This window comes from Bradysia coprophila, unplaced genomic scaffold (genome assembly GCF_014529535.1).
Source record: "Bradysia coprophila strain Holo2 unplaced genomic scaffold, BU_Bcop_v1 contig_358, whole genome shotgun sequence".
NCBI classification, from domain to species: domain Eukaryota; kingdom Metazoa; phylum Arthropoda; class Insecta; order Diptera; family Sciaridae; genus Bradysia; species Bradysia coprophila.
Genome location: NW_023503616.1, coordinates 4,851,634 through 4,878,145, shown reverse-complemented (window position 1 = coordinate 4,878,145; position 26,512 = coordinate 4,851,634). Strand labels below are relative to the sequence as shown.

Below are 26,512 nucleotides of genomic sequence, written 5' to 3'. Positions count from 1 at the left end.
GCTGAGGCTAATTTATGCTGAAAATTGACTGCCTTTGACTGTAAATCATTCAAGAAAAAACACAAAAAAAAAACTTGTGTATTGTCACGTCTAAAAAAGCATATCATAAAGATATCAAGTCCATAGGTTTCTTCCAAGCAACAAAATGAACCGATCAAAAACCGATGTCATCCATAGAACCATAACCACAACTTATTTTTTTTTTGTTATTTTGACAATTGCATTGTTAATAGTGTTGAGGTTATGGCTCTATGGATGACGGTTTGACATTTTATTTCATCTTGGAAGTAACCTATTCAACCTATAAACCTATACAAAGTGAAGTTCTTAAAGAACAGTTGATGCCACTTCGGAGCTGATCACGAATTTTGACCATTTAGACATATTTCGATAAAAGCTCTCATTGATTGTATCACTTGATCAAAACAATGTTCTGAAAGAAGTATGGTCGCATGAAATTTGTTAAACCCACTCATTAAATGTTAGGCGAAAACTCAACTTGAAGAAAAAATGTGTTTTGATAGGTTGATATCGTCATCAAATCAGAGCCCTTCCTTCAGTACCTTGATAAGACCACATCTAGAAAGAGTTAGAAAATGCAAGGTTCTGAAAGAACTGAACAGGTTAAGACACTTACGAAGGTGGGTGGCGCACTCATTAAAAATTGTATCAAAAGAAAACTTGAAAAAAAAAAAATTATCTGTCAACTTTCACATAATATGTAATGAGTGTAAGACAGAGACGAATACACAACTTTAATGGCCAGTAGGCGAAAATTCGAGAAAGAACCCCTTACTTATCCCCACAAAATAACATGTAAAAATTACTTCTATTTTTACCACACAGAGTAGAAATTAGTGCAGACCTAATAATAATAATAGTTTCTGATTATCTCGCAACACTGTACACGAACGAACTGTCAAACTTCGAAACACACGAATGGCCGCTTGTTAAGTCAAACTGCAGATGAACCCGGTCGAACAAATAATTTAATATCCGCTAAATTCAAGATCATCTTACACCGTAATTGTTTCAAATCGAACAAACGTCATGAGTGCTTTCCCGGGAAGTATTGCCTTTGATGAGTATGGTCGTCCATTCATCATTTTACGCGATCAAGACCAACAAAAACGACTAACTGGAAATGATGCCATAAAAGTAAGTAAATTACACTGAATTTCCTATCAAACCGAAGGTAGTCACAATGTTTGTGGTTTTATCGATCCGAAAACAGTGATTGCGACAAATGTTACAGTCTTTGTCATTGAAAAATTATGAACTTTACAAACATTTGTTTGGCTCCGCCCACCCCTTGTGATCTATCAACATTCTCGAAGAATCTGGAAATTCGGTTCTTTTTCTCATGTCAACTATTTTATGCTTTCAGAGTCACATAATGGCTGGTCGCCAGATAGCTTCCACCATAAAAACGTCTCTTGGACCAAAGGGTTTGGACAAGATGATGGTAACCGGTGACGGTGAAGTTACTGTGACCAATGACGGCGCCACAATTCTCAAGATGATGGATGTTGACCATGAAATAGCCAAGCTGATGGTACAATTGAGTCAATCACAAGATGATGAGATTGGCGATGGAACAACTGGTGTTGTCGTCCTAGCTGGTGCACTATTGGAACAAGCTGAATCCTTACTGGATCGAGGAATTCACCCAATTCGCATTGCTGACGGTTTTGAATTGGCTGGACAATGTGCTGTGAAACATTTGGACAGCATTGCCGAACCATTTCCCATTGCTGCCGATAATTTGGAACCTCTTGTCCGTGTGGCGATGACCACACTGGGAAGTAAAATTGTCAACAAATGTCACAGGCAGATGGCTGAAATTGCTGTTAACGCTGTCATGACTGTTGCTGGTAGGTTTCAGTGCATTTGTCATTTAGTCTTTTCCGCTTTTTTCATTGTTGTTGTCTAGTCAAAACAAATTTTCACTTCTCAGTTCGCTTACCAAATTTTGTCAAAATTTTTCAGACTTGGAAAAGAAGGACGTCAACTTCGAATTGATTAAGATCATCGGTAAAGTTGGTGGTCGTATGGAAGATTCCAGTTTGGTTAAAGGTGTCGTCATCGACAAATCAATGAGTCATCCACAAATGCCGAAAAGCATGAAGGATGTTAAAATGGCCATTATTACATGCCCGTTCGAACCACCAAAACCAAAGACCAAATACAAGTTGGATGTTACATCAGTTGATGACTATCAGGCACTTCGTACCTACGAAGCCGAGAAATTCGAAGAAATTGTAAAACTGGTCAAAGACTCTGGAGCTACCCTAGCAATTTGCCAGTGGGGTTTCGATGATGAAGCAAACCATTTGTTGTTGCAACATAATTTACCAGCTGTTCGCTGGGTAGGTGGTCCTGAAATTGAATTGATTGCTATTGCCACTGGTGGACGTATTGTACCAAGATTCGAGGAATTGACACCGGAAAAACTTGGAACTGCTGGCACGGTTAGAGAACTGTCATTCGGCACAGGTCAAGACAAGATGCTGGTTATTGAGGATTGCAAGAGTTCCAGAGCCGTTACGATTTTACTACGCGGTGGAAACCAAATGATCATCGATGAAGCCAAACGGTCCGTTCACGATGCGATTTGCGTTGTTCGATCTCTGATTAAGGTAAATTTTTGTGAATGACAGTGCACAGTCTTGATTCTTTTTAACTGACCAATCTGAACAGGATTCTCGTATTGTTTATGGTGGTGGAGCCGCTGAAATCAGCAGTTCATTGGCTGTGGCTAAAGAAGCCGATCAACTATCAACCCTCGAACAATACGCATTCAGAGCGTTCAGTGTGGCATTGGAAGCTGTCCCATTGGCATTGGCTGAAAACAGTGGCCTTCTACCGATTGAAACTTTGTCCGAATTGAAGTCCCGCCACACGGGTGAAAAAGTATCTACGTACGGCGTGGATTGCATGTTAACCGGTGAAAGTGACATGAAAAAGCATCACGTAGTGGAGTCTCTGCACTCAAAGAAACAGCAAATCATCCTGGCCACACAATTAGTGAAAATGATTTTGAAAATTGATGATGTTCGATCGCCCAATGATCAACCACAGTACTAAGTTTAATTTAATTTCGAGTATTAATCATAGGATCGTGTCTTGTTCAGTAACCATCAGCACATCGGAACCAGTTGTTTTAATTTTCACCTTAAATAAACGCTTTTTACTTACTAAAAACAGAAACGACCTTATTATTGCCGTACCGTTAATTAACAGAACAGTCTGATCGACTCGACGTACAGTCTGAAACAGATATTGTGAAAAATCGTAAGTATTCCCAGCTCGAAATCTTTCCGTCGACAATTCGGGAAACTTTATTTTACTCGATATACACCGCTCATTTAAGCCCACAGAGTTCGTAAACATATGATGAGTGTGAACAGAATTTCATTCACAAATTTGTCGATATAGTAGACAGCGTGCGTACTGTCGTCTTGTTATGTATGTGTTATCGAAGAAATGTCAAGTTTATTATTATGTGTTGAAAGCGATTGAAGACTTCAACATAAACTTATCATTGCCCTAGAAATCAGTTGATATGATCAAAGGTGCATGTAAGCTTATATCGGTTCTATTCAAACGAAGATCAAATATACAACAACAAGTACGAACGGCAAATTTTCCGAAATATTCCACTAACCAAAAGGACTTTCTGCGTAGTAGGTTCGTCTAACGATTTTTAGTTCGTCTAAGTGTAACTGACGATTACTATCCCATCAGATTAGCTATTAACGAAACTGCTCGAAATATGGCATCATCATCGTCACATACCAATCGTTTAGCATTGGAGAAATCACCGTATCTTCTGCAACATGCCCACAATCCAGTTGGTAAGTCGTTTACAGGAGTCGTGGACATACACAAGACCAATAATTTCTTGTTTCGACAGACTGGTACCCGTGGTCAGAGGAAGCGTTTCAACGGGCTAGAGATGAAAATAAAATGATTTTCTTGTCGGTCGGTTACTCAACATGTCACTGGTGTCATGTTATGGAAAAGGAGTCGTTTGAGAATGAAGAAACCGCCAAAATAATGAACGAACATTTTATCAACGTCAAGGTGGATCGAGAAGAAAGACCAGACATCGACAAAATTTATATGAGTTTCCTTTTGATGATCAAAGGATCTGGTGGTTGGCCTATGTCTGTATGGTTAACTCCTGATCTGGCACCGATTACGGCAGGAACATATTTTCCCCAGACGGATCGTTGGGGAATGCCAGGTTTTCGCACTGTTTTAATGAAAATTCACAACCAATGGAAGGAAAACAAGAATACGTTGGGCACAACTGGGAAAAACGTTATCGAGGCCATGCAAAAGAGTGTGTCAGAAAATGAGGGCGGCTCCGATATAATTTCTGTAGAAGCAAAGTTTAACCAAGCCGTAAACATTTACAAGAGGAACATCGACGACGACTGGGGTGGCTTCGGATCAGCTCCCAAATTTCCGGAAGTTTCCAAATTGAATTTAATATTTCATGCTCACGTTCAACAACCGACCACTAAGGTTTTGCCACTTGTCTTGCACACGTTAAAGAAAATCGGAGAGGGTGGCATTCACGATCATGTCTTTGGTGGATTTGCTCGGTACTCAGTCGACAGGAAATGGCATGTTCCACATTTTGAAAAAATGCTGTACGATCAAGGGCAGTTGCTGATGGCATACGTAAATGCATTAAAAATGACAAAAGATGAACGATATTTAGATGTGGCCGACAATTTATTCAACTATATCTGCAAAGATTTGCGTCATCCATCAGGCGGCTTTTTCAGTGGGGAAGATGCAGACTCATACCCAAATGAAGGAGATGATGAAAAAATTGAAGGTGCCTTTTATGCATGGGATTGGACTGAGATAAGTGATCTCTTTGAAGAGAATTCGTCAGAATTTTCGATTAAAAATCCATTCGACGTGTACTCATACTTTTATGGCATCAAAGAAGAGGGCAATGTTGAACCGGCTAGTGATCCACATGGACATTTATTAGCCAAAAATATTTTAATGGTTCGTACAACGCATGAAGCCACTTCTACCATGTTTGGGATCAGTGTCGATGAAATTAAGAAAAATCTACGAAAGGGCAATGAATTGTTACGCAGCGTTCGGGAAAAGCGTCCGCGACCTCAGTTGGATACTAAGGTTTTAACTGCCTGGAACGGGTTAATGCTGTCCGGCTTGGCAAAATTAGCATGTGTCAAAGATGCACCGAATCGATCGGAATATTTGAAGATCAGCAAGCAGTTAGTGGAGTTTCTGAAGAAATACAACTTTGACGAGAAGTCCAAGACACTGTTCAGATCATGCTATGGTGAGGGAACGGATAGTGAAGTAGCAAGTTTCCCGTAAGTTATCGATTCAATTCTTTTGTGATTCGGCATACTAAAGTTCAATATTTCTATCCCAGCACGCAACCGATATCTGGTTTTCTCAACGATTACGCTTTTCTCATCAAGGGTCTGCTTGATTATTACTTAGCCTCTATGGACTCGTCAGTGCTTCTCTGGGCCAAGGAGTTGCAAGCGACACAAGACAAATTGTTTTGGGATACAAATAACCACGGATATTTTTACTCGAAGGCTGATTCTGCCGATGTAATCGTACGACTTAAGGACGATCATGACGGTGCCGAACCATGCGGAAACTCTGTAGCAGCTTCAAACTTGTTACTGCTTCACGAATATTTTGACGATGAATCGTATAAGGCGACCGCCCAGAAACTATTTCACTTCTTCAACAAAACGAGTCCATTTGGCTATGCTTTACCGGAAATGATGTCGGCATTGCTGCTATATGATAGTGGATTGACAAGCATAACTGTTGTTGGTCCCGATACAGCGGAAACTAAGAAAATGCTGGATGTCGCCAGAGATTTTTACATACCGGGACTAGTTCTGATACACTCGGTTCCTGGAAGTGATCAACCAATGACCAAACAGTCTGCCAGTCAATATCAAATGGTTGACGATAGAGCCACAGCATATCTGTGTCATGATGGAACATGTGAACCTCCAATCACTTTAGCAGAAAAGTTGAACGAGAGTCTGGCAAAGAAATATTTGTTCAAGTGATTGAAATCGAGTGATTTTCCGCATCTTGTGATGTATGGTGTGTAGAGGATAATTGAAATTTTATTAAACGGCTAAATTTGCAATATTAATTTCTTTGATCTGGAGCTCAAAGACGACTGGTAACGGTATTTCGGCTTGAAAATTAGAATCGCTCTTAAATGCATACAATCAATGAAGGTTGGAAGCCTACGTCTAGGTTCTCACTGAATTTTTCTCTTCTACTCTGTGACATAACTTTAAAAAGGTAGATGCAACTGAGTTTGCGATCAAACCAATCAAACTCTGTGAATAGCGCAGAGTTTAAAACGCCAATAAGATTCGCGCCTAAATTCAGACTCGTCCCAGTAATCAATTATTTTTTATTACTGGGCGTTTGTGGCGTTCGTTTCAAAAGAGACATGTCACCCATGTTACCACCATTCTGTTTCCATCATTCCCGATTCATGTCTTTGACTTTATTGTTTCTCAAAACCATAATATTTGCAAATTAAAATTCTTTCGCAGTTGTGATTAGTATTGAATCCTTATTGATTGATGAAATTATTGTTAAGAATTGTTTCACTGGACGATGATTGAACGATGTGCAATAAACACTAACTAAATTGTCAACAAAGTTAAATTAAATTTTGTGAAAAATCATTTTATTCGACGCCATTATTTGCTTGCATTTCGAACACAAAGAAATCGTACATTTTTAGTCGTGGGGTCAGCCTATCCTTGACTAGAAATATTTTTCTTTTGGATTCATTTTCAAATCGGTCGTTGTTTAAAAATCAATTGTGCTTGGTCATTGAAGTGAAATATCAGAAAATTTATCACTGAAAGTCAGTGTGAATGTCCGCAGTGTAAAAGTTTATATTTTTTTCGCTGAGACGTAGACGGGTTCATATAGCTAATAACAACAAAGCAACTAATTATGTCGAGCTCAGCTGTTAGAGCCTTGACTCTTGAATACAAAAGCTTGCAGGAAGAACCTGTCGAAGGTAAGTTTTTCGGGATTGTTTAGCTTGTGTTGACTTCAGTTCAACAAAGAAAAGGAATCGTGCAAAACCAATTTTTAAACATATAATGCCCATGGCACAAGAACGATAAAACCAAATTTTTTATTTGCGTTACAATTTGTAAGCGCATTTTCTAATTTAATCTCCGATATCTTGAAGGGTTTCGCGTCAAACTGTGTAACGATGACAATCTTTTCGAATGGGAAGTCGCTATTTTCGGACCACCAGACACGCTGTACCAGGGTGGATATTTTAAGGTGAGTCATTGGTCTCGTTTGATTTACCGTTGTTTACCATCAAATTTACGTTGGAAATGTCGCATTACAATGAAATCACGAATATTACACTGGATTTTGGTCGAAAGTTAAATATTCATTCATGTAACCGTTGGTGTCGTGTAAACACACAATAATGTCCGACAAATTTTATATAATAATAAATATCAGCGATAATCAAGGCTCTTTAAGCAGTCAGCGACCTTGCAGCTCACGTTTCATGTTCACTTTTATTGTTGTTTTGACGCGATGTCTTATTAAGTTTCTGTTGTGACGACACATTAAATCCATAAATGTTGCGGAAAAAAGCTTTGTCAATTGAAAACTTCGAATGCAATTCGTTAATGTGTAGTCACAAGGATAATGTATAGTAGTATGTGTCTACGAAACATGTGCAACTCTTTGTACATCCATATCAATATACGTAAAATTGTATAGCAATTGAATAAATCTTCCAAGGACAAACCATTGTCTGAAAGAGGTATAATTTTGAGACGTGGCATGTGTAACGAAATTAAGTAAAAGTATTTTCACCTGCCCATCTACATTGTAATGTTTTGCTTACATTTGGTTTTCATTTTTAGGCTGTAATGAAATTTCCAGCAGATTACCCATACTCGCCACCGTCAATTAGATTTATGACTAAAGTATGGCATCCAAACGTATACGAGGTAAGTTTTTCTTCAAAGATATTTGTATGGGAATCGCAATAAAATGGAAAACTTGTCGGCGACTTAGAAATAAGTGAACATTTTGTTTCAGCAAACACACTTATTTCAATGTCGCCGCATGTAATGCTAAAATACTAGCCTTATCTGTCCTTTGGTGTTAAATATTAGTGCAATATTGCTACGAATCTGTACCGTTTATGCGTTTCTAAGTAATTTAAAACAAAAAACTAGAGGAAATAAATAAGTTTACCTGAAACATCTGCACAAATCGACGAATATGGGATATTAAAAGGCTATACCGAAGGTGCAACATTTATTGGTCAAATTTCCGCTAGTTTTTAAATTCGCTCATTGAACGTTTTATTACTTTGATGACTCGTGAGAAGAATGAGCTGTGACAGGTGGTAATTTATTTTTCGTTAGAAGCCTTGGTACAATCCTAAATAGAAATTCGTCGACCACAAATGAGAGAAAAATTATATAACCAGGGGAGATGCTACTCTTCTCCTAGTAATTACAGTGCTAACATGGCATTTCATTTTGACCTATGACCAATAGTTTATTTTTATTAAAAAACGAAAGTTTGCTCGTTCGGAAATGCATACAGCTTCGTTTCGGAAAATTTATTGCATACTGGTATGCACAATCTCTTATCAAATTACAAATATTTTTGCCATAAAATACTATTCGAAGGTTCTGGTAATCACGTACTAACTGGCTATGCAAATGTGATAGCACTCGACAACAGACAATATAACGATACGATACTTAAAAAAGTGAGCAGAAATGATGCGAAACATTCATTGAAATGACTGAGGCGATGTATATCGAGAAAAAAATGTTTCTTACAAATTTTATTCAAATCCATTGACAATGTTACACGGAATTTACATTATTATGCTGTAGATTTAATTAAGCTTTAAATATTCAATGCCAATTTGACGATATTTTTTTGGCATTAAACTTTCTTTTTTATTGAATTGACTTATGTTTGTTGTAGCAGTGCTTATGAGCACATCATCAGTTTGATATGTAGGCCATCTTTTGTCAAAAAAATAAACAAAAAAGATTACATCTAGGAAAGATATATATGCTAGTTCGTCTAAGCGGTGACCTACTTAATGTGGACTGGACGTATGGTTGTTACCAATCATAAAATTTAATTCGATCTATCTCGATCTTATACATTTTTTTAAAAATCGATGTTATGTAAAATTAGGTCAGTTTATTGAAAAGAGAAAAGAGAAACTCACTGTGAATGAGCGACAGGCATTCTTGGAGTGCTTATCACTATATCCGGTAGATATGCTGTCATATTATCAAAAATAAAATTTCACATTTTAACACAGAAGTCCTTTTAATAGGCAGATTTGTAAACGGACCCTTAAGTTACAATTGTGGAAAATATTGATATTAAAAGTGAAATTCTTCGAACAATTTTTATCGAGGCTAAATTCAAAGTATCCGGAATTTGAAAAGCTGAATTCCTGCTTCGTTACGATTTCAACGAGGTATAGCTCACCTTTCTCTTAAGTGTCGTTTTAGTGGTAGAAAAAGTTGTTCCCTCTGATGGGAAAATATTTTCCCCTACTTTTTGACGCATATCTCGGGTAATTGGTGGTCGACTTCTTTCGAATTTTAGGGGAATGTAGTGCTAAACTGGGTCTCGCATGCAAGAAAACAAGTATGTCGGACCGTGGTTGTACTAGCTTCAAGGACTGTATTAAAAAAATGCTTTTCTGTCCATACGTGGCTGGTGTGGGCTCGTACTGAAGGAACACACTAAAAGTTACTATTTACTAAAACAGAAAAAAAGACTTCGCCCATTTTCATTTGTTAGCTGTCCAATGATAATGTTCCTGACTTTTTCTCTTCTATAAAATTCGATTTTTGGTTACTTCTACTTCTACAGTAGACCGAATAAGAGAATTTACTTTTCTTGTAACAGTTGTTTTGCTGGGGTTAGTCTGCCAATTTGAAGCGGAATCATAACTTGGTAGAAAAGACTAAATTCGATTTTTGCCTCGACGTTTCAACACAACATCCAAAACAAAAGGGGATTTTTTTCGCTTTTAAAAATAAAGAAATTAAAAAAACAGAATTTACATTTTCGGCGCAATAGTTTCTTTTATGCTATACCCAACAATATATTAAGCCATTACGAAATCTTTAAAAAACGGCATCTGGTTATTTAAGACCTCATTAACAGTCGGCTATCGTTTATTCTTGTCACTGCGGTCGATAAGATATGAGTATCCGTTTACGAATGGTCAAATGAAATGTATTGAATCTTTGGGTGACTTAACCCCGAATGCTTCAAAATATTTGTTTTCACTAAGCAAAGCTATGAAAAGAACTTCTGGGACTGGGCCCATATTATAATGTTATGAACCATTAGTTGCTTCGGTGCTTTAATCCAGACTGTGCTTCCGTTTTGATTCAATTAATTGATGTTGCAACTGTTTTACAGAATGGTGATCTCTGCATTTCTATTTTGCATCCACCAGTTGATGATCCTCAATCAGGTAAGTACAAGCATTTTAAAATGTAATTTACCTAATCTTCAATCTTTCTTTCGGCTCGATTAAGAGATCTTTAGAAACTAAATCAAAAATCATACCTTTTCGTTCTTTAAAGTGTGGATGAAATATCTATCATTCCACAGACAAGAGACACACATCCATAACAGAATTTTGTTTTTCTTAGGTGAACGTATTGAAGAAAGGTGGAATCCTACTCAAAATGTGCGGACAATTTTGTTATCAGTAATCTCACTGCTCAACGAACCAAACACATATTCTCCGGCGAATGTAGATGCATCGGTTATGTACAGAAAATGGCGTGATTCGCATGGAAAGGACAATGAATATCCAAACATCATTCGGTATGTTAGCCATAACATTCATTGACATTTCAATCGAAATCTAAAATTCTGAAAATGTTTTAGTAAACAAGCGTTAGCCGGAAAATTGGACGCCGAAAAGGAAGGAATCGTTGTTCCGCTGACACTAGAAGATTATTGTATAAAGCCTAAAAGTAAGCCGAGTAATCAGGAAATGGCGGTAAGAGCGAAAATTAATTGAGTATATTTGGCCAAACGTTACTGACAGACATTGTTTTTAGCTCGATTTGACCGATTTCTATGACGAAGACTACGACTTAGATACTGATGATGAAAATCAAGATTCTGGCGACTCCGATTATGCCAACGGCGATGACAGTGGAAATGGAGAAACATAACCATTCTGCTATCAAAGCACATATTTCGTTAAGAACTACGATATCAAGCAAAAAATATAACAGAAAAAAAACCACACAAATTTCCGGCTATGAACTAGTGTATGTGGATCATTAACTTTGAAAATGTAAAATGAAAATGGTTATCACGTATAATATTGTAGTCTGAACAACACATTGGGATGTGAGTGCTAATGTTTTTTTCTTTTCGTCAAATCTATCTTTTTTTACTTGAAATATATTTCTTTTTAATTCGAAATTGTTATTAGTCGTCTTTGAAGCGCTTGTAGGTAAAAAATTGCTAAATTAAAACGAGTAGATTGACCGATTATCGGAATTATCAATTCGAATTGTATCAAGTGTATCGATTTAACCGGTCACGCAGCTTTTAATTTGGCAAAATAATTTATTTTAATTGACTCACACCTCTATTTATCGACGCGGAAATGAACTAAAATCTTCCTTCGTAGCTTTTATTTTGTTTCGAGTATCTCGATTAATTTGTAATATTTTTTCGCTATTTTTTTAGGGAAACATTTAAAATATTTTTTTAGCATAAATGGTTGGTTGGTAGTTTTTAGTTTATAAGTTCGTTTAGTTTAAATAAAATGAAAATTTAATTAAAAAAAATCTTTATTTTTGTGACGTTCGCTTTGTGAAACAGAAACCATGTAAATAATTGCATTGAATTTAAATTGAACAGAATTCCATCTAGAATGGGTAAAATACATAAAAAAAATGAAATTTAAAATTGAGTTTTATTTAATTTTTGCTTCAGTTTCCTTAACGATGAATGAAAAGATCGAAATGTGGAACCTTTGGCTACATACGTTGACTGTGAAAATTCGAAAATGTTTGTCACACAAAATGTTCCCTATGATATGATTGAAAACAGTTTAGTGCTATGTTGAAAATGAATACAGATCTTAAATGTGTTTGTCACACTTTCTGAATTCAAACAAGATATTTCAATTCAAGTAATTTTCAACGGATTTTCAAAAATCTTTTTATCGACAGAGAATCAAATTCCATTCCAATACCAAATAGGTCTAGGATGATAACAGATTGGTGATCTAAGAGATATTCTCAAAAAAACATTTGGTCGTTGCTTCAGAGCATGACAACTTGAGGTATTTTCAATGGATTTCCTTTTTTTTAATCGACAAGGAATGAAATTTCTGGGGTGATGTTGGACGATGCACTGTATGGACCGCGCGACCTTAAAGATATTCCCATTCTTAACAGAACATCAGTCTGTATGAAAGAAAAAAAAGTGAAACTTCAAGATGTGTGAAGCTTACGGCTACAGTGAAGCGAGTTGCACACTCTTTCCTGAGCAGATGGGATAAATTTTCAAGAAACTTACTTGCTAGAAAGAATATAGAAAATTTCAACGAATGTGAACGTTGTGGCCAGGGCGAATATGACATGTTTTTAAGCGCCTTTTGATGTAGCAAGACAAAGAACTGCTTTGAGCAAGACCATTTTATGATAATTTTGTAACAATAGCAAAAATCTATTGAAAAACAGTCCTTCAAAGGACCTGACCCACCGAAATGCTTGTCATTACTTTCTTTTACCTCTTAAAGTCGAAGAAATTTTGAAGGCGAATTTCAATTAACAATTTAAAAACGAATATGCTATTGGCACCGGGTGCCAATAGTCTCTTTATAATACTGTTGCTAATGGCACATTTCGTAAAAGGATTAATTCCTTAGGATCGAACATCCGCCTTTACGTTACATTTCGTAGAAAGATGAATTCTCTCGTATTCTACAAAACGCATTTGCGTTATATTTCGTAAAAGGACGAATTCCCTAAGATCGAACAAACTATCTTTACGTAACATTTCGTAAAGCGATGAATTCCTCAGGATCGAACAATCCGCCTTTACGTCACATTTCGTAAAAAGATAAATTCCCTAGGATTGAGTACGAAACAAGTTTAATTTTCAAAATATCCGGATTTTTTAAATTTTAATTAGCCACAGTATAATAAAGAGACTATTGGCACCCGGTGCCATTAGCCACAGTATTATAAAGAGACTATTGGCACCCGGTGCCAATAGTCTCTTCCATTTAAAAACGTATGGATTTTCTCATTGAAAGCCCCAAAAACGAGTTTGCTTTTCTTAAAAGGTTTGATACCTTACACCAACTACTTTCATATCCACTGAAAGCATTCTGATATGCATTTCCTTATCGCGAAGATACAGTTTCGTCGACTGGAATGTATGTATATGTAGTATGAGTCCTATTCTTGTACAAAATATTTTTTTGTAATCCATGACCCCATGACCCCAGACCCCTATAACAGTTACTGTCGCAATATACAGCAACAGCAATAAATTCAACGTTTATTCGCATGATTTTGTTTTTGTATAATTTTGTATAATTTTGCATTCTGAATTTTTAGGCGCCCCTTGGTGGAATTTCCCACCTGCACAAAATCCTTATTTTAGGCCCTTGTTCCATTAGTTACCTTTGACTGGCCAAAATGGTGGCAAATCAATTACTAATTCCTTTTAACTGCTTCCCTTTTATTACTTCAATTCTCGGATTAACTACTATGTACTTGCCGGATTCACCCTTCAATTCCTATAATTCCAATTAATTTCTACAATTCCATGAATTTTCGAAATAATTCCACGACATTTTCCGTTATTACTCAACACTATTGCGGCATATCATATTTTTTTGTGGGAAATAGTTGGTGACTGACCATAAATATAGTTGTCAAATAGAGACAAAAGTCAAAGTTAAACGTGCGTTTTGAAATGAACAGATCATTTTGATACGATTTATATTAGGCGTTTTGAAAAAAGAATGCTCAGACTATACGAAACTAAAATTTGGAATGTTGCAGCTTCCCGGATATTCCGGTAAGTTATTGTAATTGATGGAAATACAAGAAATTGATGGATTTATAAGGAATTGATCGGAATTGACTGAAAATACGTGATATTGATGGAATTGACCGGAATTGACTGGAAATACCTTAAATTGTAGGGGAATTGAAAGTAAATTAGACTAAATACAGATAAGTATGATGATCGGAAAAAAGTACCATTTTCGCTGAGAATTTCCAAAGTTTTTTTTAGTGCCGAACAAACATGGCCTTTTTGTAATTTAATTCCGTAAAATTAATTCTTCAAAATTCAAAAATAAAATCCTTTCAATAACGATTTCTGGACAATTATGTAAGTTATTTTACCTCTTAAGTGAGGCGGATTTTTCTTTTGCGAAAAATGAATTTTCGTAGCACATAGGAGGTAAAAGATTTTCTATGTCCACCCAATCAGTGATACGTATAAAAAGTATAAACAGATTAGAAATTAAAGTTTTTATTATTTCATAAATTAATAAATAAATATTTACAGATAATATCAATTCTTTCTTCAACCAAAGTAGCATTGTCGACTGTAACTTTGGTAAATTTTGTGCTTTTTAGAATGACCACTTTCATAAACGGCAGCATTACATCACCATCAGTTTAATTTTATCAAAAAATCTCATTTAATTTCATTTGATCGAAGGATCTTCCTCCGATTGATTCAAAATCCTTTGTTTTAACATGCCGTTTGCCAAATAAGACCGAAGAGATCTTAGCTAATGTTTTGCCGATAACAGTATGACAAAGCTTGTAATTTCGTGATCGTTCGAAAAAATTTAGTTGTCCCTAATCTATCACTTAAATGTAATATTAGACATTTAACATTAAACGTAACAAATAAAAATTCAAAAGAAAATTAATTAAAATCAAAATAAATAAAACGAAAGAATGAAATGGGAAAATGACACAAAACAAATTAAATTTTCAGTTGTTTATAATGAATTTAGATGACGATTCAATACTGGACTACAGATCAGGTTTTAAGTTTTTTGTCCGTTTTTATGCACCGGCCTCTATAACATATTTCTGTTTCATGAGACACTTCGGTCGATGTCGACGTAGCATAAATTACAGAATCCATAAGATTTTTATGGAATAATGACGATGCCTCCGTTACAGCCTCAACTGTTTTTACTGATTTTTTATCGGCTTCATCAGTTGGTATTTGATTCAACGACTTGTTTCTCTCGATCGTTGTGTACTGTTGCATTTTCAGTGGTAAATTATTTTCCTGATAATCGTAATCGTTGTCGATGGTAAACAGATCGGTCAGCTTCTGCTTGACTTCTGAGAATATGCTTGATTGTGGCTCTTGATCCTCTTCCCGGCTTTCATTTTGTGTTTCAGTAAAAATACGTTCCGTATCATAGTCCTCATATAATGGGGCATCAGTGATGCCTTCTGTTACCTGTGCATCATTTCGGTCATGATCATGTTGGGTTGTTGTTTCTTCGATTTTAGCATCAATAATGGATCGAACAGTTGTCAAGATATTGCTTTGATCCTCGGGTACAAAGGTAGTTGTAATCTCTACTGGGGCTTCTGTGGCCACTTCGGTCGTTGAAATAATTTCCGATTCAGTTGTTGTACTGGTAGATGTGCTATCATTTTCCAACACAGCTGAAGGTTCAGTATGTTGTTCTAATTCTGTTGGCGAAGCTGTTGTTGTTTCGATTTCAGCCTTGTTGGTTATTGCTTCCATTGTAGACGTGATGCCGAAATCAAATTGTTTGATTTTTTCTTCCTTCAAATCTACATTTGGAATGTGGTTGATGTATTGCTGTCCGTAATTTTGCGACTCAGCTGTTTCAAATCCGTCAAGTGGTCTGACTCGAATTCGTTTCCATACTCCACGTCGTTGACCCTTTTTCTCTACATTTGATTCTGCCAAGTTTGTCTTCCGGTTGCTGGACAACGCTGAATTGTCGGTTTCTTCCGGTAAGATTTCGTTTTTCTTGCTATCTGTGACTATTTCATTGACTAGGTCCTCAAATAATGTTTCCATCACACTAGAAAATTGTTAAATGAAAAGTTGAAAGCTTGGGAAAAGTGCCACGGTGAAAACGGAATCCTTAATTTGTCGTTAATGTCGTTTTCACTCCTCAAGTTCCATCGTCTTTTGAGGAGTGTGGTGATCATTTCAACAAATTGAAAATTTCTATTTTCACAAGGGCCTAGTTATCAAAATTACCTTTCTTGAGTCGAGGATACAGTGTCTCCGATTGTGTCCCCTTGGGTGGTTGGAGCCGATGCAAAATCAAAACTTTGTTTAACGGGTATGTTAAACGATTCGAAGTCCTAGAACGATACCATTAATGAATGACATGCACTTTTTTATCTGATATTATTACCTGATCACTGTACGATTGTGCCGTTACTATCATCGGTTCGTTTTCCACGAATGTATCTTCTTCAATATCAGCTTCGGGATCGATCGGTTGGAATGAACTTTGATTGGACTTTACGGACCATCTAGTTTCTTCTGATTTCAGACCGAAGTGCGAACCCGAGTAACGATGATTTTTCTGCAAAGACATAACAGAACCAGTGAATAGTGTTTTATTATTTTTTCCAAAAAATTACTCGCCAAAAAAAACTTTTCAAACATTTTACCTGTTGACTTCCTCCCCTATGATTTACTGTAGACGGCGTTGATTCCTGATAAAAGTCGGTGTTGAAGCGACTAATTTGTTGGTAACTATCGTTGTTTGACTCGTCCTTTGCAGAAACTGTTGACGAAGCGGAAGGTCGTGTCGTAGTCGGTCTTCGTTGTCTCAGATCAGTTCTTTTCTTCGTGGTTCGAGTCGGCTGGGTTGTCAACTCATAGCGAGTTCGGGGTCGAACCTAATTTTAAGACTAATTATATAACTTGAACGAATTGCAACTTATTAATGTTCTCACGGTGTATCTGTCTCTGGATAGGCGCTCAGGTGCTTGAGTGGCAGCAGAAGAAGGAGAGGCTGTAGTTGTTGTGCCAAATCTTTGAGTTTTTCGAACTGTTTGTCTAAAATTTGGTCTTGGGTTGTTATCCGTTAGAGTTGGCCTTAATGTTGTTATTGGTACAGCAGTTGTGTCGTCTTCTCTGGTAATAACGTCTTCACGCTCATTTACAACTGTGTATTCAACGTCAGAATTGGTTTTTTGGCTTTCTGGTTCCAGGGCATATGAAGATGAAAGCTTTTCTATTGTTGGTGCGTCAGTTGACGGATTTCTACTGATGATAGGGTAATTCTGCTTCAAAACATCCCGTTGGTAGTCTAAATTTTCAGATTCTTTTTTAATTGGGCTTTGACTTCGCAATTGCTGCCTTTCTTCCGGAGTTGGATTATATCTCACTCTGCTAGTATTTCTGGCAACGGTTGTTCTAACTGTTGTCGTTCTGTTTGCATAATGGATCGGTCTTCTACCGCGGAATGTAGTTCGTCTGGCTGAATTTTCTGTCGTACTTGTACTCGGAGAATGGGTTGTGTCGGGCCTCCTTCGCCGAGTTGGTGTACGTCGTGGTATATTGACGGTTTCAGTTGTGGATGGCAATGTCTTTTCTGATGTTTCATCCATCAAACCATTTATTAACCCTGGCAGACTTTGTACTGGACGAAGAGTTGATGGTCCATTGTAATGACGATTATTTGATTCCCAATATGTGTTGCCAATTGAAGGACTGCCAACTGAAACCGGTTCTTCAGTAGCTTCGTCAATATCTTTAGTTAATGGTGAGCTACTTTCAGGAGCATTACTTTTTTGCTCAATTATTGAATATTTAAAGTATTTCACTTGCTCTTCCTCTTTCGGTTTTTCCGGTCGGACTTCATCATAATTTGGCGTTGGTGTGAAATATGATATTTTTGGTGGTTTTGCATCAGAAGAAGAATCTTCGGAATTTTTTATATTGCTGAAAAAGTCATAGTTAGCTGTTGACGAGAGGGGCTTCAGCAAGTTTTCGTATGAGATTGTAACTGGCGTGTAGGAGAAAGTACGTTGAGTTACAGGTTCGCTCGATGGTAAGTTCGGTCTTGTATGCTGCGAATTCTGCTCAAGGAAATGCGATTTCATTTTCAATATTTCTTGAGCCTTGGTAGAATATTCAATTGGTTTTACTGTCTGCGATTGATAAGTTTCTTCAACTTTGTTTTCCTTTGAAATGGATGGAGTTTCATTGAACGTATATTTGCCCCTAAAGTTAACGTTTTCATTCTGTGAGTTTGATGGTACGAAGGGAGTCTGTGAAGTGTTTTCGTTGTATTGTTCGGGACGTTGGTTTGTCGAGAAACTGTTCGTAGAATCTTTATTGTCAATATTGAAATATTCTTCATTTGTAACATGTGCTGTAGGAATTGGCTTGAATGTTTTGTACGCATCTAGGTTGCTATATTTAGGAAACTCGTATTCCTTTGTTCTAGAACTATCGATCGGCTGTCCTCGGTTTTTACTTTCAAACGTTGGGTCAATAGTTGATGGCATACGAGGAGCGTTGGAATTGAAATTATTGTTTTTGTTGAAAAAGTCGAACGGATTTTGCGTACTTGATGAAATGGATGGTCGGTTGTAAAGGTCCTGATCTCTGTTGTAATATTCAAAGTTCCTTTCAGTTGTTGAAGACACAGGTGCTGGATAATATTGATTATCAAATGACTGAGTTGGATTTTCAGTTTGCTCATAGGCAGATTGGTACTGTTCCGAAGTTGACGGGAATACATTGCTACCGAACCTGAAACCAAGATTCGGTTTTCTGGTTGTGTGTCTCTGGATTGGACGAGGTGTGGTTTGTCGTTGTGTTGTTGATCGTGAAGTTGGAACTGCTGTTGTTGGTCGGGGGGTTGTTGTTGTTGTCGTTGTTGTTGTAGTGGTGGGTATAGTAAGAAAAGATGCTGTGGTTGGATTAAAGAAATTAAAATTTTGCTCGTAAAACTGTTGAGTTTGGAAATCCGTTGGCTGATAGAAACTTGGATGTCTCTGTGAAAATCCTGCCTCTGAGTTAATAGCCGATTCAACAGCATTATCTGGTGAATTAACAACCACCGAGCCTACATGTGGAGATGGAAGAGGTATTTTAGCGAATCCATCTGGGGCGTGATAACTGAGTGGTGCAACGAAAAATGGTAGGTTGTTGATTTGCCGATTTGGACGGTCCTGCTCTATGGACGATAGATATGGCAATTCGAATTTCGTATACCCTTCAGGTGTTTTCAATCCTGATGGACCCACAAATACTTTTGGAGATTTCTTGCTGGCTGAGTCCAAAACATCGATATTTTTTGCGTTTTTCAAAGCGCTTAAAACTTCTCCGATAGAAATTTCCGAATTCCTGACTTTATTCTTCATGAACATCGATAGTGGTGGCTGATTAGACTTAATTTTCGTTCTTTCGTACGATGACGGCGATTCGGTTGGACGATACGAAGGAATAGAATTACTGACTGGCGTCGGAGATACAGCTGGACTGGCAGTGTAGAAGTTGTTAATCTGGTGAGGATTGACATTCGGTGGAATTAAATTATGTCTGCTGGCTTCATTTCCTTGTTGTTGCTTCTGTTGATATAAGGTGTCCAATGGAACATACAATAGTTGAACCTCCTCCGGTTGTTGCTGTTGCTGTTGTTGCGGCAACTGGTTTATATGGGATTGTAGTTCATTTTTATCGAAGACTTGAGGTTTTTGCATAATTAAAGCTTCAGCCAATGGTTGAGGAATATTTTGTTGTTGTTGTTGTTGCTGTTGTTGTTGTGGTTGCTGAATGTATTCAAATTGAAGATTGTTCACTTGAGGAATCGGAACACGTTGTAGATATTGCTGTTGATTTTCGTGTTGATAAGCAAATTGTGGATATTGATTAACAAATCCAAATTGTTGCTGATTCGGTTGTGGCGGAACTAGGAAACCTTGGCTAACCAGCCTCATCGGTTCTTCGTTAAATCCTATTTTTGGATGTTGCCAGTGCTTTTGATGCGGTATAACGTTTTGTATAAACTGTTGTTGCTGATTGGAGGCTTGAGCAGTATGCGCAAAATTTAATACACGACCACCTTGTTGCCTGTCGTTTGATTTACATGTTGGACATGGTACGGGTATCCAGTCATTGGCTGCTGAGCCCGTGAAACCGTTAGCAGGTATTTGTCTAGCCCATCGTTCACACATAACTGTTGTTGTCATCAATAGCAGTATTGATATGGCACTTTTAGAAGCCATTGCTTTCATCTGAAACAAAAAAAAAGAAACGAAATTAAGAGTCTTGTTAGGTAAGCAGAGACCAACAATAATATCATAATAACTTTATTTTTGCTTAAATCTTAAATTTTATTGCACAACCGCCTCGTTAATGAATTCGTGAAAACGATTTTTCGGTAATGAAAGTAATAATTATTGTGGAAATTATGTGTCCAATTTACAATATTTAAGTTGCAAAATTACAAACATCATCGTCATGGAAATCAAAAGTGAAGCTAACGTTTCGCAAGACGTAAAATCATTATTAATAATTTCTGTGATTCAATTTAAAAAGTCTGGTTTTTAAGAAATTATTGAGAAAAATTAAATACGCGAAAACATTAGCAATATTTATACTACGCGCAGCGACAGCGACTTCTCCTTTTTTTACTTTTTTAACACCTATGACTGATGTAATGTAATTGCGGAAAAATTTATTGTGACTAATTGATTTGAATTAAAGAAATCTGTTGCCTAAATGGTTTCTGCATTTAAAGAAATGATTTCCGTTCAAATGTGTAAAACCGGCATCTTGACTTATTGCTATATTTGATTAATCATTGACTGAGTCTGAGCTACACAAATCGTAAAAGGTATACGTTAAGTCTATAAAAAATCTTCGATTTTCCAATTTCCATACAATTATGCTAATGAATTCGCTATTTTATCGATATAAATTGATGAAATCGGTAGAAACATTTACATATATCACTGGATGGAAGGTATATAATGCATTCAATTTATTGAACGTTGAATCAATGTCGATGTTCTACTTAAGCAATATTTTGATTTTCATTTTCAGTTGCTTTGGTAAACGATTTTTGTGATCAATTTAATTTCATGAAAATCTAAATAATTAACTTATATACTCCAATTTTTACAGTGCTTGAGCACCATTGGTATCATTATGGTCAATTTCTAAGATCATTTCAACGAAAGATATTAAATAGAGATCTTAATGTTGCGGTTGTTCGTCCACATAGTCTCGTATACATAGCACATCAAATATAATATCCATTTTACGTTTTACGTGCGCGGCTATTAAACAAGCCAGCGTTTCATACGGCTGAACAAAATTCAAGTATATAAGAAATCATTTAATTGAAATGAGGAAAATAAGAAGCAAGAAAAAAAAAGCATTTTGTCGGCTGTGTGTTGCGAAAATGGTCTTTAATATATTCCTAGTATGGTAGATATTTCAGATGTACTTTTGTATGCTTTATTGGCAACATACAACCGACGAAAATCCAGTTTTCTGAAAATTACTTTTGATTTTAAACTAGAATTTCAGTTGCGTAAAATCCGTTTCAGTGCAGTTTCGATTCAATTCAAAGTTATGTTAAAATTTTAATTTCTGCTTGCTGCAAATTTTGAATTCCATTTAAAAAAAAATATTTTTTTGTTTGTTTGAATACTTCATTTCCATTTCAATTTATGTTTAGTGTCGTAGTAATGTATGGTGCATGATCATGCATATATCTTTTTATTGGCACATATCACTAAAAACAGTTTTTTATTACCAGTCACTAATGCTGTTAATGGATGTTTGGTGAAGAAAATTCGTTGAACCCAATAAGACATCTGACCAAAATATAAAAGTCTTTCACTTTCAAAAAAAGAAACCGCGCACTTGTTTGTAAACAGTTTGGACTTTTTACGATTGAAATTAATTAAAACGAATAATAATGGGTAATAAATCCAATTAAATTGGTCTGAAATTCATGGGAGGTTAGTCATAAGTGGCCTCTCTTCAAATTATTTGGTTTTACCTAAAAGACATTCGGTATAATTACTTAAAGTTTTTGCTGCGTTAGTGGTGGATCACCAGTAGTTTCGTATAATTTTTTTAAATTTCACTTTTTATTACTTTCATTAGTTAGAATTGGCCATTCAGTACTCATTCTATGAGTAATGAAAATTAAACTTGAAATCCACATAAAATCAATTGATGCAAAAAAAACCTTCCACTTTTCATATGTGTGACAGAGGCAATGGGTAATTGTAGGGTTTTTACTCGGTATAATTACGAACAGTTCAAAAACTTATAAATTGAACATTTTCTTTACGTTGAAAATAAAATGTATGTTGTTGTGGCGAGTGGTGCTACTATATTTCACCGGTGCTGTGTAAGCAAATAATATAATTGACCAACATTTGCTCAACGAGTAACATTTTTATAAGCTGAAGATTATCAAGATCGCATTTCATACATGAGTAGTGTGTTCTGTTGTAAGTAGCAATTGAATTTTGCATTTAAATCCATATTTAAATAGAAATTACTCACATCAAAAGTTTGCAAGAAACATTGATAAATTTAATCAATCGTTGCAAAAAGTCCGTTTCCGATGGATTTTTTTCTGAAAAATTCCTTTCACAAATTAGATAGGGTTTTAGATTTACCTATTCGTTTTCATAATGAGGTGTCTCTAATTATACTCTTTGGAAGCATTTCCGTTGTCCGACTTACGATTGGCAGTGACATGTTATATTTTTCAGTACTACGACACACAGTTACGTTGAAGGTTTCGACAATCAAACTTATTAAATTTTCGATTCATAGATTCGAAAAGCCAAATCCAATTTACGGATTCATTATGCTGTTATGCAATATGTAATTAAGGTATTGTTACGTATTTAGCGGTGACACACCGTAGCGTAATTTGCTGTTTAAATCAGATTACTGAAGAAGAACGGATTATAATGTTACGAAATGGTCAAAATATTTAATTTGCAATTTCGTTAGGCTCAACGCTGTATTTTATCAACGTTAAATCGAGTTAAATTGGTTGCATCTGTTCTAAGACTATAGTTTAGCCACCAACGTAATTCTCATAGACATCAAGAAAACTTGTCGTAATTGATTTACTGCATGAAATACTGAATAATGCATTAGTCATATTGTAACATTTTAACATTGTTCTTGTTTTTCTAGTCGTTTAATTAAACATCTAACTAAAACTATTCTTCTGTCTAAGATTTTGAACTAATTGAAAGAGATCTTACACAACATTGAAAGTAAGATTAATACAAATGAGCTACCCGCTCTGTAGATATGCAATGTAGTAAAAAATATTTATTTAGCCAGTCGTTAAACTGGGCGGTTCTTCTCAAAATTTGAAAAAGGAAACATCAGATACTATTTTAAAGAAATAGTTTCTCTAATTTTCTTTAGTTCTCCCACGTTTTTCTTAAATTTTTTATTTATATGTGGAAAAATATGAGGAAATTTGGGAAAAAAAAATCTACCGAAACTACCTAGATGTCCTGGAAAAAATGAAGTTGAAAATTTTGTAAATTATAAATATTGGTATATTGGGGTAAATAAATAAATAAATAATTGGTAAGCCCAAAAATCCCGTCGCTGGAATCTATTTTCCCTTTTCCTTTCATTTTAACAATATTTATTTTCTCATTGTACCTACTACGACAGAAAACTCTATATCAGAAGAGGGACACAACATTATTTTATAGTGATAGTCTTGTCTACCTAGCGATTTGAAATCGAGTGAAGTTTCTTAATCTAAGGCGAAGCCGAGGTCAGTAAACTCGTAAAAACGAGAATTTTCATTTTTATCCTAAGTTGTGGGTTGGAAGAGTTAATTTTACCTACAGACGAAAGAAGTGCATGGATTATTAAAAGTGTGGTTTTCGATGCTTGAAGCATGTAAAATTAAAAAAAAAAATTGTAAAGGTTGTGTGGAAGCCGGAGCACATTGACAAATATTCAGCGTTAATTAATAACGGCATCGAAATGGAAAATATAAATAAAACACATTCGATTGTGGAACCGTGCATTATGTACGTTAAACGAGCAGTATTTAATGCAGCTCACAATTTGTTTTTATTATCATAAACTTGAAAACGAATCAGAGTAAAATGGAAAGAAAGCGCTTTTCATAAAACATTTTTGATGCATGGTATATGAAATGCAGTTGCACATATATATATATATATATATGCAGAAACGAGATGTTTAAAATAAAAAAAAATAGCTTTTATATATTGCTGGTATGTTTGTGATGCTGAGATGATATATGTTCGTGCAAAATAATGTAATTACAATTTTTTTTTTAAATATTTTTTTTTATTTTCTTTTGAAAATCTGAAAAAGAAAATTTTTTTGGTTTTAATTGCATGCCTAGTTATGAATCGTAATTTACAATTCAACATCGTAATTTTCGCAGTATATATCCATTTCTACAAATGTCTACAATGTTAATGAAGTATAACTTATAGGTCAAATGAAATAGAATGAATATGGAACAGCTGGAACAGTGACCTAATTTTTCTTCAGTTTACATTAGATTGAAGCTCTCAGACAAAAGGTTAAATTGAAAATCGACTTTACACGTCACTTAGTTTGACACGAATACGGGATAAATCGATTAAAATCTTGATATATGGGAACTGTAAACATTGAATATGAAATTATATCGAACCATAAATTATTTTAAAAAAAATCAGAGATTTATTATTCCGACACAGACGTATCCATTCTATTGTTTTATGATCGTTGTCAAATTGATTTTTTCCTATTTGAATTTTTGCAGTTCATTTCGAACGAAAAACGGTAGATTTAACTCGAATTCTTGTATGGCTAATCATGAAATCTGTTACTTCATTTGTGTAAAGTATATCCTGATAGTGTTTTATAGACATTGACTAGCTGTTTTTGTAAGTTTAACGTCGCACATAAGGTAAATAAAACTGTTTAGTTTAGAATCATGTAATTTGACTAGATGGTTGGAGACTTTGTAGCCTTTGGAGCGTTACGGATTCAATCCCTCGAATAATTAGCACAAGAACCACGACAGAGCAAAGTCTGTTGTGACAAGAACGGTTAAATATGACCCAGTGTCAACCGTAACTTTTAGGAGCGGATTATCATCTGTTAATGACAACAACGACTAAAATAAATTGTGACTTCTAGAAACGTTTCTCTTATGTATATCATCAAATGAATGTTACAACAAATGAAGTAAAAGATTTGTTGTCAAATTCAACGTTTTAATAATACAAAAGAAGTAGCAGATTTAATGATTCAAAGGAGGCAAAAGATAATAAAAAATGTGGTTTTACATGTGTTGTATTACAAGGAACCATCTGATTTCACTATCATGGAAAATTTAAGTCCCATAATTATTCGGGCGTTCTAAATCACCATAAAAAATAAAAATTCAAAAGCATCTAAGCCCATCCTAAAAATCAATAGACATTTTTTTCAATTAAATAATTAATTTGTAAATAATTGTAAGTATTTGCGGGCACGAGCTCTCTTATTTCTATATATTGGAATTTTAATCAAACACAAAATAATTATGTTGTTAAATCGAATTAGAAAAAAAAATATCGGAAAAAATCTTTCTCTTTTAATCTAATTGAAGTTCGAAATCATTTAATCGTAACCATGCGGTCTGTTTGCGTGATCTCAATTTAATTTCGCGTAAAACGGTTTAGGATATTGCTGATTTCCCGTAATTTGATGTTTTGTTGATAAAATTAAATTCTGTTGTGGTGGGTGTTATACCTTTATACTGACCTTTTTTTTATATATTCCCGAAATTAACTGAATTAAATTTGTTCACCTACAAAGTCCGGTATCAGTAATCTTTCTCATTACCCGAAAACCAACAAAATTTGCAAACTCGGAATTTTTGACTAAATGTTTTTAGCGTCTTTAATACTAACGAACTAAATAATTTCTCTCAAAAAAATTATTTTACATATTTTCTATTTTTTAATTAAAAATCAAATCCAACACTCAATTTCATCTGTAGATATTTATCGTTAATAAAAGAAACCATTTACACTGAACACAGTTAGACCAAACTCAATCTTCTCGAACCGCGGTCTACCGATTGACTGAAGAATGCGTTGAAAGTGAAAAAACTATTTCACTATACTTCGACGGTTTGGTATGTTGTTTGCTTTATGCTACTGCAGATGGATGGTGAGTACAAATGTATTTAGCGTTTATATGCTGCTGCTGCTGCTGTATCAGTTGGATGGTAAAAGATTTTCTTGAGTGTTGTAAAATGTCGTTGAAAAAAACCTCATGTTATGGAGCTATATATGATACTGTTTATAGAATGCGATCGTGGATAATGAACAAGATGCTTAGAGATGGTAATTTGAAG

At 35.5% G+C, this 26,512-nt stretch overlaps 4 protein-coding genes across 7 annotated transcripts; 3 read left to right on the top strand and 1 right to left on the bottom strand.

Moving 5' to 3' along the window:
* Nucleotides 1-876: 876 nt before the first annotated feature.
* Nucleotides 877-3,205, top strand: LOC119081429 (T-complex protein 1 subunit epsilon). Its single transcript, XM_037190350.1, has 4 exons — nucleotides 877-1,158; nucleotides 1,388-1,874; nucleotides 1,990-2,639; nucleotides 2,701-3,205. Exons 1-4 carry the CDS (start codon nucleotides 1,051-1,053, stop codon nucleotides 3,085-3,087), a joined length of 1,632 nt encoding a protein of 543 aa, XP_037046245.1. The 5' UTR covers nucleotides 877-1,050; the 3' UTR covers nucleotides 3,088-3,205.
* A 248-nt stretch (nucleotides 3,206-3,453) lies between these two features.
* Nucleotides 3,454-6,180, top strand: LOC119081410 (spermatogenesis-associated protein 20). 4 transcript variants are annotated; one of them, XM_037190304.1, is made up of 4 exons: nucleotides 3,454-3,686; nucleotides 3,753-3,857; nucleotides 3,917-5,369; nucleotides 5,432-6,180. In XM_037190304.1, the coding sequence occupies exons 1-4, from the start codon at nucleotides 3,566-3,568 to the stop codon at nucleotides 6,093-6,095; spliced, it is 2,343 nt and encodes a 780-aa protein (XP_037046199.1). In that variant the 5' UTR covers nucleotides 3,454-3,565; the 3' UTR covers nucleotides 6,096-6,180. The 4 variants fall into 4 exon arrangements, with proteins under 4 accessions (XP_037046199.1, XP_037046198.1, XP_037046200.1 ...); XM_037190303.1 differs by having other exon boundaries at nucleotides 3,454-3,690; nucleotides 3,748-3,857; XM_037190305.1 differs by having other exon boundaries at nucleotides 3,488-3,686; nucleotides 3,748-3,857.
* A 339-nt stretch (nucleotides 6,181-6,519) lies between these two features.
* Nucleotides 6,520-12,026, top strand: LOC119081482 (ubiquitin-conjugating enzyme E2 R2). Its single transcript, XM_037190482.1, has 7 exons — nucleotides 6,520-7,078; nucleotides 7,256-7,353; nucleotides 7,956-8,042; nucleotides 10,513-10,567; nucleotides 10,749-10,926; nucleotides 10,990-11,104; nucleotides 11,166-12,026. Exons 1-7 carry the CDS (start codon nucleotides 7,012-7,014, stop codon nucleotides 11,280-11,282), a joined length of 717 nt encoding a protein of 238 aa, XP_037046377.1. The 5' UTR covers nucleotides 6,520-7,011; the 3' UTR covers nucleotides 11,283-12,026.
* A 2,611-nt stretch (nucleotides 12,027-14,637) lies between these two features.
* LOC119081401 (putative mediator of RNA polymerase II transcription subunit 26) lies at nucleotides 14,638-26,239 on the bottom strand. The gene is made up of 6 exons (XM_037190292.1): nucleotides 25,915-26,239; nucleotides 17,073-20,366; nucleotides 16,785-17,015; nucleotides 16,523-16,696; nucleotides 16,363-16,469; nucleotides 14,638-16,180 (listed from the first exon to the last, which is right to left on the bottom strand). The coding sequence occupies exons 2-6, from the start codon at nucleotides 20,364-20,366 to the stop codon at nucleotides 15,145-15,147; spliced, it is 4,842 nt and encodes a 1,613-aa protein (XP_037046187.1). The 5' UTR covers nucleotides 25,915-26,239; the 3' UTR covers nucleotides 14,638-15,144.
* Between the last annotated feature and the right edge of the window lie 273 nt (nucleotides 26,240-26,512).

Coding starts and splice junctions, on each gene's coding strand:
- LOC119081482 (XM_037190482.1), top strand. CDS start 7,012: ATGTCGAGCTCAGCTGTTAGAGCCTTGACTCTTGAATACAAAAGCTTG. Junction 7,079..7,255: donor GCAGGAAGAACCTGTCGAAG/GTAAGTTTTTCG, acceptor GATATCTTGAAG/GGTTTCGCGTCAAACTGTGT. Junction 7,354..7,955: donor ACCAGGGTGGATATTTTAAG/GTGAGTCATTGG, acceptor TTTCATTTTTAG/GCTGTAATGAAATTTCCAGC.
- LOC119081429 (XM_037190350.1), top strand. CDS start 1,051: ATGAGTGCTTTCCCGGGAAGTATTGCCTTTGATGAGTATGGTCGTCCA. Junction 1,159..1,387: donor CTGGAAATGATGCCATAAAA/GTAAGTAAATTA, acceptor TTATGCTTTCAG/AGTCACATAATGGCTGGTCG. Junction 2,640..2,700: donor TTGTTCGATCTCTGATTAAG/GTAAATTTTTGT, acceptor CAATCTGAACAG/GATTCTCGTATTGTTTATGG.
- LOC119081401 (XM_037190292.1), bottom strand. CDS start 20,366: ATGAAAGCAATGGCTTCTAAAAGTGCCATATCAATACTGCTATTGATG. Junction 17,016..17,072: donor TATCCAGAGACAGATACACC/GTGAGAACATTA, acceptor TCTTAAAATTAG/GTTCGACCCCGAACTCGCTA. Junction 16,470..16,522: donor CACAATCGTACAGTGATCAG/GTAATAATATCA, acceptor GTATCGTTCTAG/GACTTCGAATCGTTTAACAT.
- LOC119081410 (XM_037190303.1), top strand. CDS start 3,566: ATGATCAAAGGTGCATGTAAGCTTATATCGGTTCTATTCAAACGAAGA. Junction 3,691..3,747: donor AAGGACTTTCTGCGTAGTAG/GTTCGTCTAACG, acceptor CTATCCCATCAG/ATTAGCTATTAACGAAACTG. Junction 5,370..5,431: donor AGTGAAGTAGCAAGTTTCCC/GTAAGTTATCGA, acceptor TTTCTATCCCAG/CACGCAACCGATATCTGGTT.